General features: G+C 34.7%; 6 protein-coding genes across 6 annotated transcripts; 2 read left to right on the forward strand and 4 right to left on the reverse strand.

The window, feature by feature from the left end:
* Window positions 1-358: 358 nt before the first annotated feature.
* F4817DRAFT_332199 (uncharacterized protein) lies at window positions 359-2,041 on the reverse strand. The gene is made up of 3 exons (XM_049302626.1): window positions 1,462-2,041; window positions 1,344-1,412; window positions 359-1,224 (listed from the first exon to the last, which is right to left on the reverse strand). Exons 1-3 carry the CDS (start codon window positions 2,022-2,024, stop codon window positions 798-800), a joined length of 1,059 nt encoding a protein of 352 aa, XP_049160973.1. The 5' UTR covers window positions 2,025-2,041; the 3' UTR covers window positions 359-797.
* Window positions 2,042-13,186: 11,145 nt separating this feature from the next.
* F4817DRAFT_314182 (uncharacterized protein) lies at window positions 13,187-13,431 on the reverse strand (the record flags this gene model as incomplete). Its single annotated transcript, XM_049300362.1, has 2 exons — window positions 13,187-13,266; window positions 13,350-13,431. 2 exons carry the CDS (start codon window positions 13,429-13,431, stop codon window positions 13,187-13,189), a joined length of 162 nt encoding a protein of 53 aa, XP_049160974.1.
* Window positions 13,432-13,852: 421 nt separating this feature from the next.
* F4817DRAFT_332214 (uncharacterized protein) lies at window positions 13,853-15,364 on the forward strand. Its single transcript, XM_049302627.1, has 4 exons — window positions 13,853-13,985; window positions 14,059-14,299; window positions 14,366-14,497; window positions 14,571-15,364. The coding sequence occupies exons 2-4, from the start codon at window positions 14,065-14,067 to the stop codon at window positions 15,023-15,025; spliced, it is 822 nt and encodes a 273-aa protein (XP_049160975.1). The 5' UTR covers window positions 13,853-13,985; window positions 14,059-14,064; the 3' UTR covers window positions 15,026-15,364.
* A 521-nt stretch (window positions 15,365-15,885) lies between these two features.
* F4817DRAFT_44912 (uncharacterized protein) lies at window positions 15,886-17,622 on the forward strand. The gene is made up of 7 exons (XM_049307487.1): window positions 15,886-16,163; window positions 16,227-16,263; window positions 16,320-16,396; window positions 16,479-16,787; window positions 16,858-16,925; window positions 16,973-17,073; window positions 17,147-17,622. Exons 1-7 carry the CDS (start codon window positions 16,014-16,016, stop codon window positions 17,524-17,526), a joined length of 1,122 nt encoding a protein of 373 aa, XP_049160976.1. The 5' UTR covers window positions 15,886-16,013; the 3' UTR covers window positions 17,527-17,622.
* F4817DRAFT_45013 (FAD/NAD(P)-binding domain-containing protein) lies at window positions 16,969-19,059 on the reverse strand. Its single transcript, XM_049307489.1, has one exon. The coding sequence runs from the start codon at window positions 18,904-18,906 to the stop codon at window positions 17,719-17,721; it is 1,188 nt and encodes a 395-aa protein (XP_049160977.1). The 5' UTR covers window positions 18,907-19,059; the 3' UTR covers window positions 16,969-17,718.
* Window position 19,060: 1 nt separating this feature from the next.
* Window positions 19,061-20,440, reverse strand: F4817DRAFT_44958 (uncharacterized protein). The gene is made up of 4 exons (XM_049307488.1): window positions 20,042-20,440; window positions 19,838-19,975; window positions 19,519-19,764; window positions 19,061-19,455 (listed from the first exon to the last, which is right to left on the reverse strand). The coding sequence occupies exons 1-4, from the start codon at window positions 20,286-20,288 to the stop codon at window positions 19,205-19,207; spliced, it is 882 nt and encodes a 293-aa protein (XP_049160978.1). The 5' UTR covers window positions 20,289-20,440; the 3' UTR covers window positions 19,061-19,204.
* Window positions 20,441-20,668: the final 228 nt, after the last annotated feature.

Raw genomic sequence — 20,668 nt, forward strand, 5'->3', positions numbered from 1 at the left:
AGAAAAGAGCTCAACGATGAAAAGTCTTGGCATGCATAGTATGGATCCGTAACAGGTACCGTTCTGTACGGCATTGGAACTGGCCTTCAAGTCACATAGGGAAATGCATAGGTATTAACCCGGGAATTTGTTATAAAAATGCATTTAAGTATTATTTGGTATTGTGTTATCTTAATATATCTTAATTCAAGATCCGATCTGAATTATTATCGTACTGCTTAAAATTATTATCGTACTGCTTAATATGTCATATTCATTAGGCATTATTTAAGTTGGCGTTGTATTAATACGGTATATTTTCATTTCCATACGCACCGTTCATTCAAATCGTTTGAAATAGCAAATTTCACTCAGCATCACAATTTAAACCTCGATTCAATTCATGAAGATATTAAACATAATATTATCCATTACCATTATACTATGTATATATTTTGAACCTAAATTTACCGCCCTAATCCACTAACAAAAAGGGGTATCCATAGAATTGACGACATGATTCCTTATTTTCCTTACCGTCAGCGCCTCCAAGCCTGTCTCTAATCCTCACTGCGCTATTCTGATTGAGTGGTGGATAAATATACTAGATATCACCCCTAAAAATAATTGCCGGTGTGAGATACAAGTGGCGACGACGGCATGGCCCGGCTTAGCTATGTCACACCGCATCGAAGCCTTAAGGCGAAGCGCAGAACGGTGTCGCAGCTGATCTAATGATATTTCATGCGTCAGCGGATGAAATCATAGGATCCCTAGCCCTGGGATTAATTACTTGGTCAACGGGGATGTTTGATCTTTTACACCATCTTCCCATCGTCAAGGTGCAGCGCTTGCAGCCCCTGGAGATCAAACTGAGCAAATTCGTCATCTAACCTGGCACTTGACGGTGGTATCGCGTTTGAGGTGACAATTGACTCCATGCGGTATGAACCATCCTCCAAGCTATTGCTGTGGCTTTTTTTATGGGCAACAGGCGGCATCAGGGGTAAGTCGCCGGAGAGACTATTGTGTCTCCAAGTAGGTTGGTCCCTGTCGTGTCGAGAACTACGCCAGCTCGCCGTTGCCTTTTGGGAGTTATTCTGCAAACTCGCTGTCGCTCGATCGGACCACGATCTAAGTTGTGAAGAGAAGCTGTTGAATAACGGACCGAAGGTCGCTGTGCAGGCGCAAATAAGTCCTGTATTCACCTCAAGGATAGAGAAGGTGAAACTAATGCCGGACCACCTATAATGCTAGTTAGCAGTGATCGGGCGTATTGTGGTCTGGTATCATATCAATGACTCGCAAGGTTGGAGAAACAGGAATTGAAATTAGAGGATTAATGGAAAACATCGGACTCGTACCAAGGACGGTCATAGGATAACGAGTCGTACGTCGAGAACGCCCAGCGGATACAGGCCACAGCCCAGGCACTATCTTACCGTCAGTGACACTTTATAAGGGGTATCATAGTTTACTCACACAAGACCACAGCTAAGCACGAGGCTGAGCCCAATCTTCTGCCTCGTCGTTCGGAACTGTAACCTCCATACCATTACCAGGGGTAGGATGCCGATAATGAGGTCGCTCGTCATGTGGCCAGCTCCGTAAATGATATTTACTACAACTCTGTTGATACACCATCCGGGAAGGTCGTCATCCCATTTTTTCGCTATAGGGTGGCAACCAAAAAACTCGGTAAGGGCGTTGCAAGTCAGATAGCCGAGCGTGTAAAACATGGTGAGATAGCATGCCATTCTGAACTTGCGATTGATGCCGAAGAGCTGCAGATAGAGCAGGAGTAGAGCGCACTTGAAGCCGGCTAGACTCGTCACGTAGAATTCCGAGGAGATGCCGATCCAGAGATAATATTCCGAGTTGAGTTCCGGTGTAAATTGCCATATGTGCAGGCCCATACCGTGATAGGTGGCGATGCCCATTAGTATGGCATGGATGATAATACTGACCATCGTCGCTGCCACCACATCTATTCCACCTAATAAGAGAAATCCCAATTGAATGTTGGAGACAAGACCTACAGTCATCGATAGCCCATGGCCGTCTTGTTATGTAGATCCTACAATAGAATCTCACGACCACAAACATGAAAGTGATGAAGGGCATCACTATGGCCGTCCTCCGTACGTGTATGCCATTCTCGGCGGGCAGCTTCGGCACCACTGCGTTCTCGCTCATCCTGACTCGACCCCTAACAGAAGTATAGGCATAGGTGACTGACTGACTGTCTTCACATCGAAGACAAGGCAAGAAAAGCGGATCCAAGAGAAGTCAGACAGGTAAGGAGGAGACAGCAGCCCAGGCTGAAGTTATAAAGATTTCTTACAGACCTCGCTGCTTTAGTCAGCCTCCGCCTAATGGGTCGGCGAAGTCACATCGGGCGAGGCGGGAACCAATGCGATTGACGCAGCCTCTCCCATCCTGTTCGGAGATCTGCATGTATGCTGAGGGATTCCTTCTCGCTTTAACTGCGTGTCAGTCAGTCGGAGAGGTGTGGGGTCGATACGCGGGAAGTGTTACGGCATAGGGCAAAGATGTGCACTACCGCGTCGTGGGCTGCAGCGCGCAAGTATGGCTTGCTCACGTCGCTACTTGTTCCGCGGGGGTACCGGTCTACTGGTAGACGGGGGGTGCGTTACATCTTGGTACCGTCGCGCTGTGCCGTCAGATCGTTGAGACATGTGCCGATGCGTAGGTACCTAGCACATATGTATCTAAGGCTGGGTGGTGAGAATCATGGTCGCAGATACTACATAAGACAGTCCGTCTAGAATCCTTCTCGGTCGATCTCTCTAGGACTCCAAGTTTTATGTTTTACAGAATCATCACGTAGGCCATATTTGTTTCGTGGTAGGGGGCTGGAAGGGCTCGTTCGTCTTTCTACCCAATCGCATGGGTTCCTTTAAACGACAAACTACCTACATAGGTCCCTAGGTAGGTAGGCTTATCCGCGAGAGTATTTTGATCACGTGCCTAGGTATCTAATAAATACTTATAGCAATACTTACCCAGAGAGGATGTGGCGGAGAGACGTTCTTCGCTTTTTTTGTGTAACCTAACAGAGTCATTTAACGGGTAGGTACCTAATTCAAGGAGAGCCCTGTGATTGGGAGATTGCCATAAATATATCGGTTACTTCCAGTGGCTTGTTAGAATTTGGGTAACATCCAATACGTGCGAACCGGTGTGGCCATTGTCATACGTGAGGGGAAAGGGCACAATGCTACGGAATAACATGTTTGTGTAATGTGATATAGACGCGGGTTTTGGAGTATCTAAATAAGACAGGTCTTGATCATGATTAGGCGGTTCGCATGTGGCTTAATGAATACCTATACCATATATACCACACCGCCCAGACCGCCATAAGCCATGTTCAATAAATCGTATAACATGCCGAACGTAAGACAATATTGCTAGCACATTTAATAGTGCTCGTAGTAAATATCCTATCATAACCAATATTGAAAAATCAACCCCTATACGGTATCAGGTAACGGAGCCGAAGTGCAAATATAGCAGCACAACCGGGTTACACGCTTTAGTAGCTGAACTTAAGTACCTTCCAGTATTTTAAGAAATGTTATATTTTCAATTCACGAGGTTTTAAAAGGTACACAGTTGTGTAGCATTTGCTATCATCAAAGTATTATAGGAGGTAGTCATTGCATCCCCAAAATCCCACAGACGCACCTCAATAAGAGACCCAAGCAGGTAAACCAAGATTAGTAACAACATGACTAAACTTGAACCAGACTGCATCGTAAACCGTCAAGCTTAGTTATCGATATATAAAATACTACCATGTGCGTGAACCCCCCCGTGTTCCCCAAACTGCCGGCCTTGCAGATTCTCCAGCTTAATAAAAGTCGGGCAAAGGGTTTCAAATCGCCGGGACCGAGCCGAGCTGACGGCGGAACCAGAATATTCCTTTGCCCGCGTAGCGAACCGCCAATACTACCCAACGGTGTCACCATTTAAATGTCCCGGATCATTTATCTAGCTGTCTATTCGCTTGCCTTGATCCTTCGCCGTACGAGAGACGAATTGACTGGCTTATGTATATAAGAATGCTCTTCTATTTATTTCAACTACGTGCATTAAATAATTATAATGATTACGCTGAGGTGCGGCAGGATGAGCTCTGTTATCTTGATGGTTTTGCATTTTCATCTCTTTTCTTTTCTGGGGTACTTATTTAAAGATAAATCTGCTTAACTTTAAGCCCTTTAACTAGCCGACCAGGTACCTATGTATTATGTCACGATAGTTACGGTTAACCAAATAAGGTATTATGTTAAAATAAAAAAATTCTGTGAGTTTAGTTTAAAAGGGTAGTTAGTTATAAGTTAACGTAATTAGCTTAAATTATTATAATATTTTACATTTTTATATAAAAAAAAAAATTTTATTTTTTATAAATATATATATTATAACGTTATATGTAATATGTTTTAATAAAATATGTTTATTTTTATAATTTTTTAATTAATTAAATTATATTTTTAAATCGGATTTTTTTATATTTTATATGTTTTAATAATTATTTATTATAATGTAATAGTTTATTTTTTTTTATTATTTATTATAATTTTTATATATTATTTTTAATTAATAAAATGGTATTATTTTGTTTATTTTATTTTTTTAATTTTTTTTTAATGTTAATTAATAAAAATTGTAAAAAAATTTTATAATTTGTTAATATTTATTATTTAAAATATTTTATTTTAAATTTATTATTTAATTTAAATACGTTTAATAATAACGGTATTTATTATATGGTAATATATTATGTTTATTATATTATAATTAAAAATGTATAAAAGTTAAATAAAAAAAAATTAAAAATAAAAAAAAACTTTTTTTATTTTTAATTTAAAAGTTTAAATTTATTGTAATATTAAATAATAATATTTTGCAAAATAAATAATATTATTTTTACGTTTTTAATTTTAAATATATTAATTGTAAATATATTTTTTTTAATTTTTTATTTTATATTAATTTATATTAATTAAATTGTATTTATTAAACAAGTGTAATGTTATTAAGCTTAGTTATAAGGTATTTTATTACGTAATTTTAACTTTACGGATCATATAAAAGTTTTAAAATCATTTTATCTTTTTAATTAAAAACACACACACACTTTTATTTTAAATCATTTTTTAATTAACAGTTATTTTAACCTTTAATTTATATCGATTTTATTTTATTACCTTTTGTTTTTTAATTATTAATCAGTTAAATTCGTATTTATAAGTTAAAATATAATGTTATCATTAACGGCTTAAAGCCTTTTACGAGGATTAAGTTATTAAAATGATAAACTATATTTTATAAAAGTTTTTACCTTTTATTTATTATAAATTATTATTTTATTGTTTTGTTTTTTAATTATTGGAATTTTTTTAAAAGTTTATTAATATTTTAATAATTTTTTAAACCGTTAATTATTTTTACGAATTAAAATTAATAAATTTAAAAAAGTAAAATAATTGTTAAAAAAGTTATTAAAAATTTTTTTAACGTATTGTTTTAAAAAAACTTTTTTTTTGTTATAATGTATTATATTAAAATTTATTAAATTATTAGTTATTTAAATAAATTTAATTTTATTTATATTATATTTAAAGTTTTTAAATGGTGGTTTAAAGTAAATTTTATGTATAAATATTTATTGTTAAATATTATATATAATAATTTTTTAAATAATTTGTTTAATTTTATTTTATTTTATATGGATTTTTATCGTTTTTTGGATAAAAGTTAATTTATTTTAATTTTAAAGTTAAATTTAAAGATTAAATTTATTATTATTTGTTTTTATATTTTAATGTTATATATATTTTAATTATTTGGTAAATTAAACGAAGTTAATTTTAAAATAATTTTATATTATTATGATTTTAAAGTTTATATATTTATTAAAAATTTTATTAAATATTTTTTTATTTATTTTACGTGGTTTTTTTTTAACGATATTATTATATTATTTTTTTAAAGTAAAGATATAAAAAAAACGATATTTTTTATTATAATATTTAAAAAATTAAAAGATAATTAAAAATGTGGTTATATATATTAAAAATTTAAAGAAAATGTATTTTTATTAAGGTTTAAAACTTAAAAAAAACGGTATAATATTAAATATTTTTTATTTAATGTAAACGATAATATTAATGATGTTAAGTTTATAAATTTTTTTAATTTTGTTTTTTATAATGTAATTTTTAAAGATATATATAATAAATATAATAATAATAATATATATTATTTAAAAAAGTGTTTTTAATTTTTAAATTTTAATAATAATAAATATATTAATTGTGATTTTAATAATGGTTATAATTTCGAATTTATAAAGTAATTTACGTTTTATATTATAATTAATTTAAATAACGATAATTAAAAACTTTTAATTAAATTATTTATTAAATTTTTAAATATTAAAAATAATAGTGTAAATAGTTTTAATAAAATAAGTTTAATTAAAAATATATATAATTTTTGTAATATTAAATATTTTGGTTTTTAATAAAAATTAAGTAATATTATGGTTATTAAATATATATTTTTAATAATTTTTATTTTTTTGTTTAAATATATTATATAAAAATATATATTATGTTATTAAAAAATAAATGTTATATTAATAGTAATTTTTATTATTTTATTATATATTAAATAAATAAATATTTATTTATTTAAATATATATTTTAATAAATAATAAATAATATATTATTTTTTATTATAAATATGTTAAATATATTTATTTATTTTATTTATTTAAGTTATTTTTTAATGAAAATTTTTTTTATTTCTTTTTTATATTATATATTTTAATATAACATAAAAATTTATTAATTACGAGTTATATAAAAAAAATATTATTGTTTAATTTTATATAAGTTTTATAATTAAAAAAATTTAATAAAAAATTTTTAAAAAATATTATTAAAAACTTTTATTAAAAATTTTTAATTGTATATTTTATAAGTAAAGATTATAAAAGTAATATTGTATATAAAGTTAAGAAAATATTTTAAATAAATTAAAAAAATATTTTTTAGTTATTTTTTTTTAAATTTATTTTTTTAATATTAAAATTAATAAATTTTTATGTTAAAAAAAGTTTTAAGTTTTTATGGAATAAATAAAGTAAATTTGGTACGATTTAAGTTTTAAATATTATAAAATAATTTTAAAAGATAAATAATAATAAATTAACGAAATTAAAGTTATTTTAACAAAAAAATTTATTATATTTAAATGTTTAAACGAGTTTAAACGAAGTTATATTTATAATAATATATTAAATTTTAAAAAAAATAAGTTTTTTTAATATGTGTAAATTTTAACTTTTATTATTATATATGTTAATGATATTTAAATGTAAATTTATAAAGGTTTATTAAAATTTTTTTTTTTAATTATTTATTATTGTATGTGGTAAATTAAAAAGTAAAAAAAAAAGTTTATTATATATAAATTTAATTAAATTTAAAATATTAACGGTTATAATAAATTTAAACGTTAAAAAATTTATATATATGTTAAAATTAATAAATATTTAAAATATTTAATTTAATATTACGTTAATTAATTTAAAAATATTATTATTTTTATTTTTATTTAATATTTATGCGTTATATGTAATTTAAAATAAATATTTTATATTATTTAAATAAATAAAAGAAAAAAAGTTTTTTTATTTATAATAATATATTAAGTTTTTATATAAAAAGTTTATTTAAATAAAAATGGCTTAATTATTAAATTTGGTAATTATTTTTATTATAATTGTAATATAAATAATATAAAAATTAAATATTAGTAAAAATAATTTAAAAAGTTTTGTTTTAAACGTTAAAAAGTAAGTTAAAATATTTATATAAAATAAAAAGTAAAAAAATATTAATTTTTAATTTTTATAAAATATTTTATTTAAATAAAATATGCGAGATTTTGGATTTAAAACGATTTAATTTATAAAATTGCTTTTTTTATTATATATATGTTAATTATATAAAAAAAAGTTTAAATTTTTGTTAAAAAATAAAATAAATATTTTATTAAAAGGTAATTTAACTGCGTTAATTTTATATAAAATAAGTTATAAAAAAATTATTTTTTATTAAATTTTAATTATATATTATAATAAAAGTTAAAAGTTAATGTAAAGTTTTTAATTAATATTAAAATTATATTATTAAATAAAAATATCGATTAATATTTTTTAAAAGTTATTTATAAATAATATAAAATGTTTTTTATTTAAATAAATTTAAATTATATAAAAAAAATAATTATGATTGGTTTTTTATAAATATTTATAATTAATTTTATACGGTAATTTAAATAAAATTAAATAATAATAATTTTTATAAGTTATTTTTAATTTTAATTTTTTTAATAAAAAGATTAAAAAAATTGTAAAAAAAATTAATTTAAATTAATTGTTTTTTTTTAAAAAATAAACTTAATAATGTTATATAAAAAGCAAATATTCGAAACGAAAAAATTAACGAAATATTTAATTTTTTAACGTTATATTTTATATAAATATTATAATTAAAAACGAAAAAAAAAAATAATAATATTATTAATATAAAAAATTAATAAAATATTAAATAAAAGAATTTTTTAAATAAAAAAAGTTTTAATTAAATTAAAAATTATATATAAATTATATATAATTATTATAAATAATTAAACTTATTTTTTTAATAAATTTAATTATTATAATTATAATATAAATTAAATATATTTTTATTTTTTATATATATAAAAAAAATTTTATAATTTTATAATATTAATATTTATAAAAAGTATTTATTTTAAAAATGTTTATATATATAAAAAAGAAATAATTATTAAATAATAATAATTGGTTTATATTTTATTTTAATAATAAAATATTATATAAATATAAAAACTTTTATAATTTTAAATATATATAATAATATTATAAATATTATTATATATTATTACGTATTTAAATTTTTTTAATATTTATATAATAATTTAAATTTAAATAATTATTTAATTTATATTATTATAAAAAATTATACCGTAAAAAATTAAATAAAAATTTAATCAAAATATTAATTATTTATAAAATAATAATTTAATTGTTAAATTAAAAAAATAAAAATAGTTTTTATAATATAAATAAAAATTTATATAAGTGTTATTTTTACTTTTTTATTATTAAAAGTTTTGTTATTTATAATTTTATTATTTATAATTTTATTATTTGCAATTTTACCGTTTATAATTTTACCGTTTATAGTTTTATTATTTATAGTTTTATATAATTTAAAAAGCTTTATATATAAAGTTACTTTTAAAATTAATATAAAAAAAATTATTAAATAAAATATTAACGTATAAAATGTCGGTTTAAAAAATAAATTGTTATTTTTTTTACGAAAATAATTTTGTAATAATTTTAAATTATTAATATTATTTAAACGTTTAATAATAAAAGTAAAAAAAATTATAATTTTACATTTACGTTTTTTATGTTTTTTTTTTAATTTAATTTTAATAGGTTTATTTTTAACATAATTTTTTTTATATAAACTTTAAAAGTATTATTAATATTATTTTAAAAAATAATTTGTATATTTTAATAATATATAAAAATCTTGTAATACTTTTTTTTGTTTATTTTTATTTTATTAAAATTAAAGTTAATTTAAATTGTGTAAATATTTTTAACATATATTACTTATATATTAATATTGGTAAAAAAAAAGTAATAAAATTTTTATAAAAAGTTTTAAATAAGTAAATTTTATTTAATTTAACCTTTTAAATAAAAAATATATTAATAAGTTTTTTTTATTAATTAATAATATTAATAATTAATACTTTTTAAATTATAATTTCGTAATTATAAAATATTTTATATAATTTAATTATATAAATAAAAATAAATAAACGATTATTTTTATTTAAAAGTTATTTATTATAATAAACCGTAATATTAAAATAATAAAATTAAATGTTTAAATTATTAAATAAATTATTATTAATTAATTTATTTTATATAATATTAAAATGACATATTATATTAAAATAAAATTTAATAATTAACTTTTTATTAATTTTAAATAAAATTAAAATATATATTATTTTAATAATTAAAATAAACTTTTTTTTTATAAAATAAAAAGGTATAAAACGTTATAAAATATAAATATATTTATTTATTTTAAAAAAATTATTATTATTAATATTATATAATATAAGTTTTTTTTTTAACTTTTTATTAAACTTTTAAAAAATATAACTAATAATATTAATAATATTATTATTAACATTATTAATATTATTATTGTCGTTAATAACGATTAATTTAATAAATTTAATTTTTATATAAAAATAATAAAATTTTAAAAGTTATTTATAAAATTAATAAAATTTACCATTTAAATTAATATGTAAAATGTTATTTACTTTAAAAACCATATATTTTATTTTAAATATAAATAGTAAATTAAAATTTAATTTTTATAAATTTTTTTTTAAAAAAATAATATTAAAATAATTATAATTATTTATTATATAAATATATATTATATTAATTAAATAAATATTTTTATTATAATAAACCGTAATAAAATTTAAAAATATACATTTAATATTTTTTAAATTATAACAAGTGATTTTTTATTAACTTTAATTTAATATATAATTATTTTTTTCATTTTAACATAATATTTTATTTAATTAACCGTAATAACCGCTTAAGTTACATACCTAGTAATTATTTGTATTTAAAAATTAGTTTCTTAAATATATAACGCATGGTCCGTGTCATTATATCTGTGGGTCACGGGTGCGAAAGTTCAACCAAAGATTCAAAATTCGTGGGAGGTAAAATAAGGTGATAAGTAATAGTTATAGGATGTAAGCTACCCTGTCCTAATACGCAAAGAGCCCTCTGAAGAATGACAAACTCGACCTGCAGCCGCGGCTGTAAGAGCAAACTGGAACAGTCCTCCCCCCAGCCTCGGTTAATGTCAGGAAGCGAGGAAAAGGGTACGAGAAAGAGACGCGTCAGAACGCAGCAACCATCTCGAGGACCTAGAGGGCTCCGGGTAGCTTAGTGCAACACAAATAATGCGCTATCATCGCATATCACATTATTAAAAGTATGCTAGGAGGAAGGAATCGACGTGGTCCAGGTGCAATTGCCCTAGGCCCCTATTACAGGAGACTGGAATGTCTGGCATCCGGGGTTTGAGCCTGGTATCGAAGGACGAAGCAGAGGCGCTGGCCTGGAAGTGTCCATGGTCACGATGAATGTCCAAGGCGCGTTTGACGCTCTTTTGAAGCGTAGGCTATTACAGCGAATGAGACGCCAAGGCTGGCCGCTGAAGGTTTTGGAGCTGACAGACTCCTTCTTCACGGATAGGGTCGTTCGAGTGCGCCTGGAAAGAGCGGTTACAGTATATAAGAGAGTGCGGTATGACACACCCCAAGGGTTGCCCTGGTCACCTGTGCTTTATATGTTGTATTTGGTGGACCTATTCAAGCAGGACTCTAGGCATCGTTTCGGTTACGTCGATGATCTCTGCCTATATCGTGCCTCGCGGTCACTGGACGAAAACGCGGAGCTCTTGACTAAGGATGTGTAGCGTGTTCTTCAGTAGGGAGACAACAATAAGGTCTCCTTTGCACTAGAGAAGTGCGAAATGATACATATCACTAGGAAGAGGGATCGATGCAACCACCCAGTAGTAGCTAACGAACGCTTTAGTATCCAACCGGTCCAAAAGCCGGAAAAGAAAAAGAAAGAACCTGCGTTCAAATGGCTAGGAGTGTTGTTCGACCGAAAACTACCCCGATAGATACGATATTCAGAGATTTTGGCTTACCTACAGCACAAGCAGCACTCGACGAGGCACTTATACGCTTCTCCTACAAGCTGCAAGCAGTGAATGAAGACCATCCGCTAGCCAAGCGGGCGGAGCTACCCATTATCGTCAGAGGCCCCAGAGCAGTAGGCTTGCGGACACCCAGGACTAAAGTACAGAGAGCTGCGAGGTTACTACCATCGATTCGCCGCCCGGTTTTAGTTCCTCCCACTTACCCCTCCGGGTTCCAGGCAAGACCCCACAGAGGGACTTCCAAAGAGCAAGCGGCATAGGCCTTCGAGGACTGGTATACGGAGTTACCTCCGAGGGATATAGTTATTATAGGCGGCTCCCAAGAGGGAGACAAGATAGGCTACGGCTTTGCGGTCTATCAGAACAGAAGGCTTTTAACGACAGGGTATGGCAGGCTTGATCCTATCTCGATCAACTTCAACGCTGAGGCAGTAGGTGCCTGACTACAATATGCTATTACACAACCCCCGCGTATTAGCAAGCAGCAAATCTGGGTATGCTTAGATAATACTGGCGTAATCTGGGGGCTATGCTTGGAAATGCTGATGAATAGCCCTTAGGACTTTAAGGAGTTCCTCGAGGTAACTGGATTTTATAACGATATCTGCGCCGGGGGTTGGTATTAAGGGTGCGGGAAAGGTACGGCTCTTGTATTGTGGTTTGTTGGATCTTTGTTCATTATATTAGCTCGGAGTTTCACGGAACAGAGCAAACAAGGCTTGGAAAGGCTGTGGCAAGGATATATATTATCTTGGGACTTATAGAGTGACTGGAAAAGTGGAACTTGAAGACTTCCCTTACTTGGCCGCAGGGAGGTTGCAGCTCGAGACGCCCTCGGCAACACGTCTTTGGATTCAAATTGTTAAATAGGTGTCTATGTACTGTTATGTAGAGTAAAGCCTATAGACTAGCACGCCTCTTATGCCCCTCACCCCGGACGTTAAATAATACAGTCAGATTTGGCGTAACGAATTAAAAAAAAAGAACATCGATTCGGATTCGTTATAGAGTACCTAGGTAAGTGCAGAAACCACACTACTACCTAAGATGGAAAATATGGAAAAGTGCCAGTCAAAATTCAAGTCGAAATAAGCTTAGTTTCATAACGAATTATAAGGACATGATTTGTTATGGCCAGATCAGACTGTGATAATAATAACACCGGCGCGAATCGCCTCGTAACCTGAGTCTCCACATTCTTTACTCCTTAGGTGGGTACACAGACATTTCAGCAAGTTATTGATTGTCGCCTTCCTGCCTAGAGACCTTGGAGACTTCCGCCTCAGTTGCCTCGCTTGTAGCTGCCAGCATAGGAGGAAGCCTCCTTATTACCGACTTGAAGCATTGGATCGGTTTCAAAATCTATAACGTACCCTTAGCTCAAGACCTGTATATTCCGCTTCCAAGCGTAGAATAGGAATTCATCTTTTGTTGAAAGCACTTACTGGCCGGGTATGCAACGGGGGTTGCGAACGTCGGGACCATGAGGATCAGAGCAAGAGCGGTATTGTAAAGGTGAGTGCGCATGATTGCTGACCTAAATCTTGATGATATGTAGGGAACTGCTGCTAGGGAGGTGTTGATGAGTATAGAAAGGAGAAATAAGAAAAGTCGTGGGCGGCTCATCAGCCTTTTTATCTCCAAGATCTCGTCACCCATGTCACCCATACAGCATCCCCCACCCTATTAGCGAAGCGAAGGAGAAAGGAATAGGATATCATGCTCACCTCATGCAAGTATTTGATCATAGGACGCAAGCTTAGGATCACATACTGTTGGAGTCTTGCTAGCCTACATATGTGCTGTAACATTCTTAAGCAGGCTGTCCTTTGATAGTAGAGTCGCATTGGATAGCCGAGGAACTCAGGCTTGGTGGTGCCGTGTTTGATGCCATAATGTGGTTGGGGACATGTCGGACAACCCTTTATGCGTTTTGATATCTCTAATAGGATCGGTTTTCATCACCTGTCCATGTGAACCAGTAATGGAGGACAATTTGGTCGATAAGTTGGATATACTGCCGCAAAGCCGGTAGGTAACATGATATCATCACATATATACTTAACCCTACGACCCTTCCTGTTAGTTGAGTTTTCCTCAGCTATTTCAACGCCTATAACTTTTTTCCCAGTACTTATTCTAACTACTTCAATGACTATCATGTCTGATAAACCAGCCTACGCTGCGCTCTCGGCCGAACCGGACTCAGAACCTGAGATGCCTCTGCTGAGCTATCATGACTCAGTTTGCGAGGATAAGAAATCGAAGGTTCTCAGGCGGATTCATTGGGTCATTCATGGCTTCAGCGTTATTGGGATGCTTGTGCTTTTCATTAGTCTTTACTTGGCTACCCAAATCAACCAGGGGAAGTGCTGGAGTATGTTCAACTACTATTGTAAGTTCCCGCACCGCGTAAAGAAACAACCAGATGACTGGGCTATTCTGCTAATTTACGCCGCAGCTCCGGTGAATGATGCGGTTACTCCACATCCATATGTTCATCGAGTCTTCAACGGCTCACTTTGGCATCAGAGCCGTTGGAAGGGGCCACCTACTGAGGAGGTAGAGCAGGCATGGTACGATATTATGAGATGTGAGTAGCATCATTCAGTCCTAAGAAGCTTGGTAGATTCAAAGTTACTCACATGACTTGTAATAATACTCAGATGGCATGATTAGTGTCTCCAAGGAAGACATCTTGAAGGTGCAACACCCGGACTGGTCCGCTCAGTTCCCATCCGAAGCCGGTGGCGGCTATATTGCAGCGACCATCGGGACGCATCAGTTGCACTGCTTGCACTACATCTGGCAAGATCACTATATAGATTACTTCCCCAAGACACAAGACAAGAAGCAGCGTGTGCCCGAAATGTATGAGCGTCACTACGAACACTGCGTTGATTACATCCGTCAGAGCCTTATGTGTCAGTTTGACACCGGCATCATACCCTATAACTGGGTCTTGGACCACGAAAATCCGACCCCCAACGCCAACACGCACCACAAATGCGTCGACTGGGATGCTCTTCAGGCTTGGTTCGAAAAAAGACGAGTTCAGGTACCTGAAGGATTCGAATGGAGACAGCCAGAGAACGCTGTTTCGATGGATTGGAACCCTTAGGCAGGGGCAAATCATGAAAATAAGCTGAAAAGAGACCTCTGTGGTGATTGGATTAGGAGGGACGACCCGATCCGAGCCCTACATCAATACAGAATATTAGGTCGATTAGCAAGGTTGGGCGAGGAGGAGAGGAGAAGGCTGGCTTTACCGGCTCCTTCACTTCCACGGGAGTAAGAATACTAGTATTGGTCAGGTGTACCTATATAATTATGCGCCATAGGGATTTGCTTACGTTCATCCACGTCTTGTACTCGTCAGTGAGATAAAAAAAAACTTTTAAGTCTTCAATGCAGTATTAGTACTTGGACGGTAACTAGCAGCACTTGAATATGACGTATTGGAAGCATTTGAATCGGCATATGGGTGGTGTGTAATACCACCCAAGCCCTCCAATGATTGAAGGTAGATACCACACTACGAACAGTTGCAACGAAAATGGGTAAAAAAAAAAAAAGAAGGCGTTGCAGCCTCGTAGTCGGGGGCGGCAATGCTACACAGGTGAGGGGGCTTAGAATCCCGGTAGAGGTAACAATGCCGCTTATAGTCCGCAGGCTCAACAACCGACTTCCACAGGCGGAACGTGACGAGGCTGCGAGATAATAATAATACTGTTCAGTATCGGCCATGGTGCTGTTGTGATCACCAGAAACAGGATTAGCGTTGCATTGCCAGGTGCGTGGCTGCAGAAGGATGCCGAAGATAAATGAAATGCTGCTGTGCCTAGGTAGGTTCCTAAGGTAGGCTGTGGTGGTCGATCACAGCCGGTCAATCAAGGACCGTTAGGACAACATTCCTATCGAGTAGCTAGCTGACGACGTCCTCACCATAAGACAGCAGATGAGACGTTACGAAACTTCTGGACTGCGGGCCTGCTTGCTGCCTATCTCGCTGCCCGTAGCATCTTAACTCTCTCAAGAGATTTGAGAATCTATATTTGCTTTTGGCCTTTAGCCTTTAGCTTATACTAGGTATCCTTTACCGCACGACAATGTCTGGTGTCGGGACAACCCAGAGCGCTATGGCGGTTGGATTTTCCTTCCCGATCATCGATGGAATATTCGTCTGTCTGCGATTTTACACTCGCCGGCAGCAGAGGGCACGATGCCAGCTTGATGATTGGCTTTGCATTCCAGCGTGGGTATGTCATGTCTCCGAGTTGAAAGTTTACCTGGGTCCTGAATATCCTAACGTCCCAGGACAGTTTTTTCTAACCGGGTGTTGCGCTTCGCTGCTGACAGGCAGGTCTCTCAGTTGAAAATGCGCCGGCCCGTTGTTTACATTATTAGGTATTCAGGAGTCTTCAAGGGTGCTTTTGATGAAGTGCCTCTTGATCCTGCCAAAGCAGCAAATCAGGAACATATCCTAGCTCAGGTTCGTCAATGCAATAACTGCAACTACTTACTACATATCTTAGTTCTTTCGTAGCTTCAGTGGATGACTGGTCTATCTACAGGTCACAGCTGCTCTCGTCATCCTCTGGATGGCTACAAACTTCCTCATTAAACTGATCATGCTGTTATTCTATCGTCGGATCTTCGTCGGCCGAATCTTCAACGTATGTAACTGGGCTCTCATAGCACTCTCTTGTATCTGGTTTGTCTTTGCGGTAGCCTCGTGGCTGTTTTATTGCGGTACACACTTCAAAGAGGATGTCGAGGGCCCCTGGGATGTGTGCCCGCAATGGGGGTTCGTGATTCAAATGGGAGTGTTCGCACTAGACAGCTTCATCGATTTTTGCTTGGTAGTGTTGCCCATACCATTCGTAAGTGTTTCTCTTTATTATCCTTCCCCAGATATAATTATCAAGATGGGAGTAACATAATTCCGTATAGGTATGGGGCCTCCAACTCGACCTCAAGCGCAAAATAGCCGTGACGATTGTGTTCATTGTTGGAGGCTTGTACGTTGCATTCTCATCCTCTCTAAAGCCAGACTAACCTTTCTCAGTGCATTCGTTGCCGGCCTGAACAATACTATCATCCAGCTTGTCTCTCTTACCGAACCGGAACTTCTTACCGCTACTGGTGGCGGGTCTAACTTTTTTCAAGGTAACGGTTACTACCTAATGCTTACACTACTATCCATAATCTGTCCACTTACCCTTTGCTCGTTTCGGAGTAGGATCCTCTCTCCTGTTTTCCAACTGGCCTGCTATTGAGATTGGCGTCGGCTTGCTTGCATCTAATCTTCCGCACCTCTCCTTCCGAGTGGGCCACGCTCTCAAGAACAGCCTGCCACACGCATTGCGCATACCGTTCGAGTCAATTCGCCATGCAGCAGGAGCGCTTTCTTCATCCTCCCTCCACCAGCGTCGGGAGAAGCGAAGTGGGCGCCTCTCTGAGTACCCAGGCAGCCAGCAGACTTTATGGCTAGGCCGAGGAGCACCGGGGAATGCAGAAATTATGGAGGGAACGAAGGGGGTAGAGCAGATCTCCGAGCGAAGCTTGGAGATCTACGAGATGAGAGACTTGAGCGTGAACGTGACGAGTAATGGGACATAGTGAAGGCACCTCACTACGTTGCTTTTCCAATTTGGCCCTATGAAAACCTAGTAAATTACTTGGCAATCTGATAAGAATAGAAAGAACCGACGGGTTTATCTGTAAAGTTAGCATTCAGCGGACATGTCCTAGAGTAACCGTGCCGAGTAAATAAATTTACATTCTCATCTCAACACGAGAAGGGGGTGAGCTTCACACGTCAATTTCAGCGTAGTCGGTCCACTCTCCCCCACGCCAGAATTTTTGTCCACCTCGAAAAGAATGCTCGATCTTCTCTTTTGCCCTTGCTTCCATCCTAATCTGGAAGCCCGTGATACTATTATCCGTTATTCCTTCTTCGGCAATTGTCCGTGCTAGATCAGCTGCGTCCTTGATAGCGGTGTCGGCACCAGAGCCACCCATGGGGCTCATCGGGTGTGCTGCATCCCCGATGAGTAGAACTCTCTTAGATGTTGCAGTCGAAACCTCTATGTCCGGTTTACTCGACAGGATAGGGATACAAGCGGACATATCATGGGCAGCTGAACGAAGCAAAAGCTTCAAAGCAGAATGCCATGTTTCCATTGCCCGCTCCAGAAACGCTTTTTTCTCTTCTGCCGTTCTTGGCAATACATCCGAGTACTGGAAAGGCGCGGTACAGACAACCCAATATATATAATCCGAAAAGTCAGGCAACCTGCCTTCTGATTCTTGCCTCGCACTTCTAGACCATATCATCGGCTCAACAACAGTCTGCACGTTGTTCTCTGCGTCCAAGTACATGCACCAGCTTAACAAGTCCGGTAATATCTTTTCCTTCAAGCCCTCCGTTATTGGTGTCCGACCCCATAGGACCCAACGGTCTAGATCTAATAACTTTCGATAGGGCTGAAGTTGCATACGCACGCGGCTTTTGACGCCGTCCGAACCGATAAGTAGCTGTCCGTACACGATGGAACCATCGACAAATTTGACGCGAACATAGTCTTGGACAAGTTCGTACGATTCGAGATCCTTTCCATACTCGATCGCATCCCCAATATCCAGCGCGGTCAGCATCCGGAACCAAGCTCTATCTACGGGTACCGACGGGGGGTTCACGGAGGTGGGTATCGGAAAGTCTAATTTAGTGGCATCGACGTAGCGTGGACTGAATGGTGGGTTTTCTGGTGCAGTACGCCCTAAGAGGGTTTGCAATGGGGAAGAAAGAAGGTTGCTAAGCGCTGTATGGGTTTCATTTGAGATGCGGAAGCGGTGGCCTTGGAAGGGGTAAGACTGGGAATGGCGCTCAAAGAGGCGAAATGCTATGGAGCTAAGACGGAGACCTTGTGCTAGCGTAAGACCGGCGACTCCGGCTCCGACTATTAGCACCGGGAGCTGCCGTCTTGTGCTTGGCGGCATAACTAAAATAACTAAAATTAAATTGTCAAGAAGACGACGGAATTCCAAGCTTGGAGACAGGAAAAGCTGGGCTTGAGAAAAGGCGGGCGATTACGTTGAACTTGATTCTCTGTGTTCCAAAAAAGCAGTAAAATCTACGGCAGCCCTTCTTAGGTTAGGTACCTATTCATTGTAAAACCCCCTAATATTATTAAAATACAATGTCACGTGATCAATAACAGCAAACACGCTATACTACCTAGCCACCAGGTAATTCTTACCAGTAATCACGGGGTGCATCGCTCACGTTTTTTTTTCCTTAAGGGATTTCACTTAGTACGGTGATTCGTTCATCAGTTCTATCCAGCAGATCTTCCAGTCTTAACTCCCCGACGGCTCTTTCTTCCGTCCATCTTCGCAACGCCTCAAAAGACTCAAACGGACGGCACTGGTGCTTCACCGCTGGAAAGTTTGGCACGGGGAAGTCTTGCCCATCAACGTGGACGTAGCCTATCAGGGCATAATCCGGATTGCATGTCAGACTTTGACGCAGGATGTCGACGCAGTGGCCTTTTGGGATGCATGTTAGCCTTGAGCCCACGCTGAAGATAAATAGAGGCTTGTAGTACTGACCAATGTGCGTGCTCAGCTGGTAGAGTTCATTGCCGTGAAACATGGGTTCCCCCAGCTGAGAGTAGTAGTGGTAGTTGGGCTGTGCAGCCTTGCGAAGCAAGTCGAGACAGTGAAGCTGATGGAAGACTTCAAACGAGGCAAAGTATTCAAGAATAGGGTTTCCATCTTCATCTCTACGTCTTATAAGCGCCGAACCAGCCAGGTTCGCTTTTTTACCAAGTGATTCAGGTATCGAGACCGCAGTCCCTATAGGGTCACGAGTTTAGTCCAGCTAAGTAGGCATTTTAGGGGTGATAGATTCTGGGGAGATCCAACGCACAATTTACAGCGAGATCCTGCCACAACCGATCCACAGCCGGGGATGGAGGTCCTCCGTAAGGTGTTGGGTGATGTAGTCGAGCGTCAAATTGGACCAGACGAGAGCGGGTAGCAGATTGATGCTCTTCAACGAACGGGGCTGCAGCACTCTGTCAGTTTGAAACCAAAGCCTTAAGGGAGCGTGCGATGCATCCGAGCTACTTACAATATATCTTTCCATGTGTGGTTCCAGTGGTGTCCGGACTGCGCCATCGGTATCCAGCGACTAGTCCAACTAAGACACTTATCGTTGATAAGGTAATGACTTTGAGAATATTCCTCAGGTTACTGATGCAAAGTTCCTTGCATTGAAGGTGCCAGTAAGCTGAATTTGGCCGAGTTTGTTCGTTGGGCTCAACATGAAGGTAGATGGGTTGAAATGGCTTTAGTTTCTCAATTAGGTGGAATAACATAGTGAGGATGCAAAAATCAAATTTAGGAGTGTGATATGGTTCTGGTCATCATCAAGCAGCATCCTCAGTCAGCACCACCCAGTCTCTTGATATATATCCGGCCTTTGAGCCATGTACAGTTTTTACCAGACTCTGACCCCGAAATGATTTCCTGCAGGCGATCACATGCAACGTCCTCACCCCTCTCTCTTCGAAGCGGCTACTCACGCCTCATCATGCGAGGGTAAATGAACTTGACGGTTCTCATACGTAAGTGGCATGTAGTTAATATCGGGCTGTAATGCCTTATTCAATGCTTATGCGAGTCAAATACGAGACTTTCAAGTTTCGGGCAGCAGCCAAGTTGGAGTAAGGAGCTTTTGCACATGAGTGGGTACCTA

The sequence above is a fragment of the Daldinia loculata genome, assembly GCF_022478755.1.
Source record: "Daldinia loculata strain CBS 113971 unplaced genomic scaffold F4817scaffold_13, whole genome shotgun sequence".
NCBI lineage: Eukaryota > Fungi > Ascomycota > Sordariomycetes > Xylariales > Hypoxylaceae > Daldinia > Daldinia loculata.